General features: G+C 44.6%; 4 protein-coding genes across 5 annotated transcripts; 1 reads left to right on the forward strand and 3 right to left on the reverse strand.

Moving 5' to 3' along the window:
• The first annotated feature begins 2233 nt into the window (after positions 1-2233).
• On the forward strand, positions 2234-4921 carry LOC113206708 (E3 ubiquitin-protein ligase FANCL). 2 transcript variants are annotated; one of them, XR_008010903.1, is made up of 9 exons: positions 2234-2921; positions 3004-3123; positions 3202-3258; positions 3356-3673; positions 3754-3907; positions 4004-4106; positions 4214-4432; positions 4532-4603; positions 4681-4774. XR_008010903.1 is itself a non-coding variant. In XM_026422924.2 (9 exons), exons 1-9 carry the CDS (start codon positions 2811-2813, stop codon positions 4708-4710), a joined length of 1209 nt encoding a protein of 402 aa, XP_026278709.1. In that variant the 5' UTR covers positions 2237-2810; the 3' UTR covers positions 4711-4921. The 2 variants fall into 2 exon arrangements, 1 of the variants encoding a protein (XP_026278709.1); XM_026422924.2 differs by having other exon boundaries at positions 2237-2921; positions 4004-4131; positions 4681-4921.
• LOC113206709 (NADH-cytochrome b5 reductase-like) lies at positions 4766-5774 on the reverse strand. Its single transcript, XM_026422926.2, has one exon. The coding sequence runs from the start codon at positions 5772-5774 to the stop codon at positions 4815-4817; it is 960 nt and encodes a 319-aa protein (XP_026278711.1). The 3' UTR covers positions 4766-4814.
• Positions 5775-5983: 209 nt separating this feature from the next.
• LOC113206710 (histone chaperone asf1-like) lies at positions 5984-6872 on the reverse strand. Its single transcript, XM_026422927.2, has 4 exons — positions 6730-6872; positions 6444-6643; positions 6216-6360; positions 5984-6133 (listed from the first exon to the last, which is right to left on the reverse strand). The coding sequence occupies exons 1-4, from the start codon at positions 6832-6834 to the stop codon at positions 6005-6007; spliced, it is 579 nt and encodes a 192-aa protein (XP_026278712.1). The 5' UTR covers positions 6835-6872; the 3' UTR covers positions 5984-6004.
• A 116-nt stretch (positions 6873-6988) lies between these two features.
• On the reverse strand, positions 6989-7830 carry LOC113206711 (GTP cyclohydrolase 1 feedback regulatory protein-like). Its single transcript, XM_026422928.2, has 3 exons — positions 7665-7830; positions 7261-7355; positions 6989-7162 (listed from the first exon to the last, which is right to left on the reverse strand). Exons 1-3 carry the CDS (start codon positions 7698-7700, stop codon positions 7006-7008), a joined length of 288 nt encoding a protein of 95 aa, XP_026278713.1. The 5' UTR covers positions 7701-7830; the 3' UTR covers positions 6989-7005.
• Positions 7831-8527: the final 697 nt, after the last annotated feature.

An 8527-nucleotide genomic window follows, 5' to 3' on the forward strand; every position in this document is an offset into this window, starting at 1 on the left:
CTCGGTGTAAAAAAGAAATACAAATAATTGGAAAGGTCGTGGAAACTGGGGGAAGATCGGTTTAAAACCGGAAAAGAAACTGTGTGGAGGTCGGGTCAGGAAGAAAATCAAAAGTTTGGAAATTGTTTGCGTGTGACACAGTGGGAAGAGCTGATGTTTCGTGACGGAAACATTGTCTCAAATGACGGAAAAGGGGGGGGGGGCTGTCTGGGCGGAGCGCCAGCAGTAGCCTCACATCACTGCGTCCTCACGCCCCGACGTGCTGCCCCGCCGAGGCACAGCTCAGATGTTGATGACCACGCAAAGCGTCGCGAGAATGACAACTCGACCCACACGCCGCCGGGCCGCAGAACGAGGCTCCTGTGTACACGCCGCACTCCACCATACTGGCGCGAGTAACCCCCGCACTGGCACTGGACCGAGCAACACTCGACTCATTCACAAACGACCCAAAGGCTGCTGCTCCGAGTGGCCGTGCGAACCACATCATGAGGAGCGACTCAGTCGAGAGCTCGACACGCCAAGTCAAGACCATCAACCGTCACACACAGAGTGATCAGGAATTTACACTCCAATGGCAGTCGCGATTTCGCCTGAAATATATGTCCAAGCCGCGTGAGCTGAGCGAGCTGTGGTACCTCGCGATGTCACCGTCACAGTTCGGGGGGGGAGAGGCGGAGAGAGGGGGTAGGGCGGAAGAGAGAGAGAAACTATGCCATTTTTTTCCCCCTCGCGAACCGAACGTCCGAACGTGTCCTTGCCGTTCGCGCCGCCGCCGCTGCAGCAAGCACCGGTACCCGGTCGCCCGGTGCCCGGGTACCCGCGCGGCGCGCCGGGGCCGGTACTCCGGTACCCTTGCTGCCGGCAGGTCGTTGTCGTTGGGCTAGCTATGCGGGGCGGGGCCGGCGGTGGCGCTGGAGAGAGAGAGAGGGGGGAGTAGAGAGAGGTGGTTAAGAGGGGAATGATGTTCCGGAGAGGGGTGAAGCAGGGCGGGGGGCGGGCAGCCTGCAGGACAGAAAGGGCCGGGCTCACACAGAGAAAGGAGAGGGCGTGCGAGGGAGCGGCAGGGTGGTTCTGGAGGGGGGGGAGGAAGAGAGAGAGGGGCGTCGGGGCAGAGAGAGGGGGAGAGGGAGAGGAGAAAGCGGCAGGCAGCCAGCCATGCAGGGCGCTGGTTGGCGTAGACGAGGCCCTGCCCGACCGGTCGGCGGGCCCTCGCAGCGTAGCGCCCGGGTTACAGCACAACGTCCAACCCGCCATCATCAGGTGGGCATTGCCAGTCATGCTCGGTGCTAAAAGTCATTATCCGAGAAGCAAAACGCACACTCGGGTCATCTTCGCCAGGGTGGGGTAGTAATAGTTGCATCGCGGACCCTCTAGGCTTGGCTCTAAAGTAGTACATGACTTTGACTTGACGACCCGCGAGGCCCGGTACCTAATGGATGGTATAGTTGATTTGCTTTTGAATGTCATCAATAATGGAGTTGTGAGAAAATCCCTCCCCCCTTTCCAAATCAGTACTCCTGATTCGGCGATCGCTGCGGCTGACCGACAAAAGAGATAAAGTACAGCTGCAGTAGCGGTCGGCGGCGGCGCCGCCATGCGGACCGCGACACGGCACTGAGTAAAGGCATCCCAGGGAACAGAGGAGAAAAGTGGAAATAAATATGTCTGTGGGCATCGTGGCTGTCTTTTCGTTGGTCCTGCGTGTGATCCACGCGAGGACTCGAGTGCGTGTGTGCGTGCCCATTCAACACAACCCACCCGCCTCCTCGCCCGAGGCCGCCGCCGGCGCGCGCGAACGCGAACACTTTGTCGGACGCGGTGCCAAGTCGGAATCGGGTGCCTTCGGCGCCACCCCCGCTCGGTCACCGGCGGCCGCCGCGTCTCCCACGAGCTAGCCGAGCATACCTTGTTGTTGCCCTGCTCGGCGTCCCTCGGGGCGTACAATCACAATAAAGGACGGTCGTCAACTCTCTCGGTTAGCACGCGCTCGGACTCGAACTCACAGATGCGCACCGCACACTCTGCTGCACGTCGGCGAGTCGCGTGGCTCTCTCTCTGCTCTCTCGCGCTCGGCAGCAACAGCACGCCCGAACGCCGCCGCGGCGCACAGCTGACTGGCGCCCCTCCCTCCGCCGCCGAGCTCCCCGGGGCCCCCGGGCCCCTTCACTCTGCTGCACTTCCCTCTCTGACCCCCCGCTCCCTCCCTCCCCTCCAACTGGCCGTTATAGACAGCAGACACGGCATTCGAGCAGACACGGTCAGCAGCGAGTCTTGCTGGGGCTGCTCAGACAGTCCGCCAATCAGCTGGTCTGCGAGCAGAGAGAAGTACCCGCAGCCGTTTGTCTGACAGCTCTGCAGCAGCGGCTCCGGTTTCGCAATCGACTTAGGGAGGAGTTATTTTGCTGCCCCGCTGCACCCTGTCTAAAGTTCCGGCGCCTCCCCTCCAGCTGTTCGCCCCGTACCGTCCGCGGGTAGACCCACCCGCAATGCAGCCGTGTCCGTCGAGGATCGGGTTGCCTACCTGCCCGGCGGCTGCCCCCAACATCAACAAGCCACCGGTTGTGGCACGGCCGCATCTCCGCGCTTATTTTAAAGCCGCTCAGTGACTGGAGCGACATTAGTTGAAAGATTATTTCTCGTGATTGAAGCATTAAAGATATTTCTCTGTGTTGCGATGCGGAGCAATTGGCAGCCTTGCGCCAAAACCGCGCCGTGAATTCTGTCAAATGGTGAACTTAACCTATTGCATTGCAGACAACATTTTATATTGAGGCCACAAGAAGAGTATATCCTTTTGTTCGGCAACAATGTCAACAGCTAGTACCTCTGAAATTCAGTTAGACATACTGAGCCGATTCCCGTTGTTAGTGCCCAGAAATGCAAATTTTTCGTATTATGAAGGGTTTTTGGAAGTTAAGGTAAGTTAGTAGATAGTTCGAGCCTTATTTTAGATACATATCTTGCTTTCAACAGTTTCCTAATAATTTTTCATCCTGCCAGGGTTTCTCATTTCACATATCATTTCACGTTCCTAATTACCCAAGTTCTAAAGAGTTATCATTTAATTGTGATTGGGATTTATCAGAGCTGTTGCAGAAACATAAAAACACTGTTGTTCGAGTAAGTTAATAATCGTTTAATGAAAAATTTATATTGTAAACAAATAATTTAAAATTTGCACAACCCTTTGCATTTAAGTGGAGCAGCAGTGGACTATTTTTCAACAAGTTTCTTGATAAGCTGCATTCAATGATTGTACGTATTTTCTTGAATCCTTAAAGTTCTCTGTTGTTAATTTTATTTTAGCTTCCTCTTAAAATGGTGGTTTCTTTATATTTCTTTTTCAATTTAGATTGACTGTCTGGATAGAGGGGAAGGTTCACACCTTACCCTGGGAAGAGAAACCATCTCCAATGATGGACAATTATTGGACCATTTGAATCATTACACCTCCATACTTACTGAACTGAATGAGCTGGGAACAGATAATCTAGTTTCCATTGGTAGTGACTTTAGAACTGTGTCACTTAGTACATATGATTGTAATGGAGAAGTGCACCTGTTGAACATAAAATTTAATAATGATCAAACTCATGATACTACAGTAGGAAACAGTTTTGAAGTTGTAGATACAGATATGCCAGAGGCTGTTATCAAAATTATTCAAAAGGTTTGTCAAAGAGGTTACATACATTTTGCAAGTATTACATTGACAACTAGTGACTAACGAAAAATTTGGCATGTTCTTAGGAAAACAGCATTTCTAGAGCATTTAGAGTGTTCTGTGACCAAATAAAAATACTCAATAGAATTTGGAGCTCTTTGTCCCTTTTTGATCAGCAATGTTGGGTGATAGACCCAACACATCCGAGGAAAGCAGACATGTATAGACGAATATTTATTTGTGAGTGTGTAAAATAGTGAAAATGTCGGGGAGCACCGTAGGACCCCAAATTATTGTAGAGTATGATTTGAACTAATGTTTTACCACTGAATTAAGCTCCACCTAGTGTTATGGCACAGTTGTCATGGGATCCGATGAAGCCTGGTGAACCTCCAGACATCAAATTTCAAGGAGCCGATGCAGAAATAGATAAATTTAGGTGCATTCATGAAGAACATTTAGGGGTGAATTAAATTATAACGAATAAAGAATTTATTCATTTTTAAGAAATGTAGAACTTGAGTATATATTTTGTATTGATTTCAGGAATGGGATGAAGAATGCAGTATATTGGAAAATCTTTGCTCAGTATTACAGTTGCCTAGCTTACCCCAGCCACCACCACCTGAAACGAGCAAGGTATCTCAGACTGTTGAGACAGGAGAATGTAGCATTTGCTATACTGTTCAAGATGAGGAAGGAAAGTTGCCTGTAGAATCGTGTGGAAAATGTTTATCAAATTTCCATGCTGCTTGTTTGTATGAGGTACAGTGCATATTCAAACATTTTCAAAAGAACACTAATCTTAGTATTACAATACCTATTACTCTAAAATTCTATATGTTGCCCAATTATTATTTTTAGTGGCTTGAGGGTTTGCCTGACAGTAGACTAGTTCATGGGCATGTTAGTGGCCCTTGTCCGAACTGTGAATCAGTAAGTAGTTTTCTTTTTACTCAGTTTTCCTACAATCTTGCTAAAATGATTATTATATTTGTTTTTATTTTTTTCAGGCAATTAAGTGTCCTTGTCCACATGCTTAAAAATATATAAGGATCAAATCACTTACTATTGTCCTGGCAATAAAATACAAATTGATTTACAGATCATACGTTTTAATGGCTACATGAAAAATCATATTTACTGTTTAAAATATGTGAATTTGCTTGGGGTCTGCATTACAGTTTTTGACAAACATATCCATGTCTTGACAGAACTGGGTATTTCCACAAATAAAAATCATTGTCTCCCGAAGAGTCTTCTGATTTAACTCCACCGCAATTTCATTCTGGCTTAAACGTACAGTCTTTAAAGTCTCTCCATATAATGATTTAAATTCTGATGCTTTACTGTAAGGTACATAAATATCTGCACTAAAATTCCAAAATGAACAAAGAGAATGAATTTCATTTCTCAAAATTATGGAACTGACATCTTTACAGCAGTATAACATCCTAATGATTGTCTCATCTATTTCATTGCTTACAATACTCTGAGCAAGTGAATACAAAGGCGCTATACCAGTACCAGCACACAGCATGAGCAGCTTGTTAAAAGTATTTGGTTTATAACTAAATCCACCATAAGGCCCACGCCAATAAGTAATGTCACCAAGTAATAAATTTTTTAAGTACTTTGACATTTTGCCATCAGGATAAATCTTAATTACTACATCAAAGCATCCTTTAAGGGAAAGTTTACAATCAGATATTGGAGTATAAGCCCTGGTAAAATGCTTTTCACCATCCCTGGCTTGCAACACAAAATATTGAGAGGGCTGGAAGTCCAATTTAAACTTCAGGTCTTTATAAATAGTTTCTGAAGCTACTTTTTCTACAGCTTGTAAAGAATATAAATGTGTGTCATCTGTCACAGGTTTTATTGAGACAACTTTAAATGTTGCATATCTTGTCTGTGATAAAATTGGAGGATGCTCTAAAGTTTCCTCTTCAGAGACAGACACACCAGATTTTATGAGCTCACACTTTTCTTGCCACTGCTTCACAAGATCTTCATAAACATCAAGTATACATGGAGTGCACCCACTATTACAACAATCTGAAGGAAGGGGCCTCTCTGGCTTTTCTGGCAAGTCCATTTGAGACATATCACAAATTAAAAAGAAATAGTATCATAAAAATGACAAATTTAAATTCAGAAATCTGATCACAGCACAATTGTTTCCTCAATAGTCGAAAGAAGGCACTGATCAAAATATCACAATCCACTTTCTCAATGTCAGGAAGAAAAAAAATCTTCCAAAACAGGCTTGAATTAAAAACAGCCTAATTCAAAATATGGGATAAACAGAACAAGGGACTAAAGAAGCCCGAGATTTCACTGTGCTGGTTCTATGCCATTACCATTGGCCTGAACATGATTGGATGATGATGCTTCATCAGACATTGTCTCTATGCCATTATTTTTATTTTCTCCTGGCTTGTTTTGACCATCATCCCAATTAATCTGCAATTTTAAAAAAATAGTAATGCAAAAAATGTGGAATTCTTTAGAATTTACAAGACTGTCATTTCAAATTAAAAATTACCATAAACCTAGTGACTCTTGGATTTGAGGCCAGTATATTGCGTTGAAGTTTATCAAATTGAGGGAGGGCAGGGGGCGTTTCCCGCAACTCAGGGTCAATATAATCATTATTGATGTAATATCCAACACGTATAAACTCTTGACTCCTGAAACAGCCGTACCATTATATAAGGCATAGGATCACTTCTGATTTTCATAAAAGAGAAAGTGTAAAATGTTACACATATACCTGTATGAGCAGGTAAGGAGCAAAACAGTTACACCAACTACATCACCAACTGGAATTTTAGTTGGATCAGGGGCATCTGCTTGAAACACAAACATATGCCTACCCTCTGGTACTGGACCTACATATACCGTATCCAACACTTGGTCGTATTCTTCACTTTCAGCAGAGCCTACATAAATTATCCTCCATTCTAGGTCCTCCTATTTCAAACAAGTAGGATTATTAGTTATTTTTTAAACAATATATCTCCAACTGCAACATATTTTATTTTTTTAAATTAGCAAACCTGCAAGTCTTCCACACATTCAAAAGTTATTTCAAACTGGAATGGATTAAAAAAGGCTGATGGGTTGTCCAAAACAGCCACATTGATGATATGAACCTTCGCCATCAGACAAAGATGGTTCAGAATTTGTTTTAGACCATGCAAAAAGGTTGTTAAGAGAGTCACAGGAAAGCTATTTAAAAAAGAATTAGAAATGTCTGTCTGATCTGTAAATTTAGTTTTAGAAAAACTCCTTGGAATTATAAAAATGCTTATGAATGAATAAGACTACAAGTTTTACTTGTCAGATTCATCATCACTAGCAGAACTGATGGCTTTCCACATGGTCCAAACACATGTTTGACCCATACCACTCATTCCAACAAGCCGAAAACCACGCTTCTCAAGTAAATCCAAGACACGTCGAGGATTTAGGTCAGTCAAGTACGTTGAGCTGAAATTAAATGATTATATTACATTGTTAGGTCAAAAATATGACTTTTCTAAAATGCACTAACATCAAAAAAGTTCAGAGAGCTGAATCGCACTTACAAGTTGTTCCCTGGTTCTGTAATTTTGTTGGCACATAAGTACTGCATCAATTCTGGATCAGAATATTCATCTCCAACATAAGTTGGTCCATTCTCCTGTACACAGAAGACAATAAAATAATAATAATAGCACAACATTCTCATTAGTAATAATGACACACATACTATATGGAGAAAGGGGGATCATCTGTCATCTATCTTGGCACCACTAAACTAAGAGAACTAATAGATAATGCTGTTCCAGAGGGCCACCCAATGTCAAAGGTCTCAAGAGGGCATTCACGAGGGGATGAACAACGCATGACATCCGCCATGAAGCGAACAATGTCGTATATTCCAGCACCGGCTACCCATAAACATAACCTCAACCAACTGCTAGTCGACAGTTATGACCCCAGCACTTACAAGCCTAATTTGCGTTGTAACTAGGACGTAAGGCATGGCAGCGGCGAGCTGGTCAGTCAACGCGTCTTTGAAGACAACTGATTACGTATAGGCTTTGGCCCGGCCGGTCGCTATCTCCATCGCAGACAGAACGTAGCCTTGACCGGGCAAGAACAAGTTCCAAAGTGGAATATTTTTTCTCCCTCCACCAGATGTTTCATTCCCAATTCGTTTATTTGTTTTCCTTACCGTATAGCACTGGATTGTCCAAAAGAAGAGGTGTGGTCAAAGAAACCCAGTCAACATGAAATATAGCGATAATCAGAAAAGAAGATGAAAGAGGGGTGTTTTGGCTCGGCTGTTTCCTTAATTATTCCAGCAGTATATTATATGGACGTGTGTGCAGCTTCTGATGACACATTCTTGAAGGCTATTGTTTCAACGAGATCTCCACAGAAATTATATTCTGATCTCTAAATTGCGCAATATTGCGAAAATAGTTCATTGAGGCGTAGGTGCCCGTTGCTGACGAACCAACCGAGACGACCGAGACAACCGTAGTGCGCCTGTAGGTTAGGCAGCCCATTCTACACCATAAGTGTTATATCGAGCCTCACCTCTCTCACGTCGGTTCGGGCATAACAGCACGCACAAAGTGGACACTGTTAGCTAGTCCTGACGAAAGGTGGTTGTGGCGTAGTATCTTGGAGGATGGTTGTTTAAATACAATGATTTTTACTTTTGCGTCACGATTTCAAAATTGGCGCGCACTTGGCTATTTCAGGAAAGGGGTACGTTCCACTGCAAATTAATTCTCCGCTCTGTTTCATTTTACTTCCAAAAGGGGGCGTTGACGTCGAGTATGGGGTATGTTCCTCCGTCGG

This window comes from Frankliniella occidentalis, unplaced genomic scaffold (genome assembly GCF_000697945.3).
Source record: "Frankliniella occidentalis isolate FOCC.00 unplaced genomic scaffold, Focc_3.1 Scaffold25, whole genome shotgun sequence".
Lineage (NCBI taxonomy): Eukaryota > Metazoa > Arthropoda > Insecta > Thysanoptera > Thripidae > Frankliniella > Frankliniella occidentalis.

Coding starts and splice junctions, on each gene's coding strand:
- LOC113206708 (XM_026422924.2), top strand. CDS start 2,811: ATGTCAACAGCTAGTACCTCTGAAATTCAGTTAGACATACTGAGCCGA. Junction 3,124..3,201: donor ATAAAAACACTGTTGTTCGA/GTAAGTTAATAA, acceptor TTTGCATTTAAG/TGGAGCAGCAGTGGACTATT. Junction 4,433..4,531: donor ATGCTGCTTGTTTGTATGAG/GTACAGTGCATA, acceptor TATTATTTTTAG/TGGCTTGAGGGTTTGCCTGA.
- LOC113206709 (XM_026422926.2), bottom strand. CDS start 5,774: ATGTCTCAAATGGACTTGCCAGAAAAGCCAGAGAGGCCCCTTCCTTCA.
- LOC113206710 (XM_026422927.2), bottom strand. CDS start 6,834: ATGGCGAAGGTTCATATCATCAATGTGGCTGTTTTGGACAACCCATCA. Junction 6,361..6,443: donor CTCCTTACCTGCTCATACAG/GTATATGTGTAA, acceptor CGGCTGTTTCAG/GAGTCAAGAGTTTATACGTG. Junction 6,134..6,215: donor CAAGAGTCACTAGGTTTATG/GTAATTTTTAAT, acceptor TTAAAATTGCAG/ATTAATTGGGATGATGGTCA.
- LOC113206711 (XM_026422928.2), bottom strand. CDS start 7,700: ATGCCTTACGTCCTAGTTACAACGCAAATTAGGCTT. Junction 7,356..7,664: donor TTACAACGCAAATTAGGCTT/GTAAGTGCTGGG, acceptor TTCTGTGTACAG/GAGAATGGACCAACTTATGT. Junction 7,163..7,260: donor ACAGAACCAGGGAACAACTT/GTAAGTGCGATT, acceptor ATTTAATTTCAG/CTCAACGTACTTGACTGACC.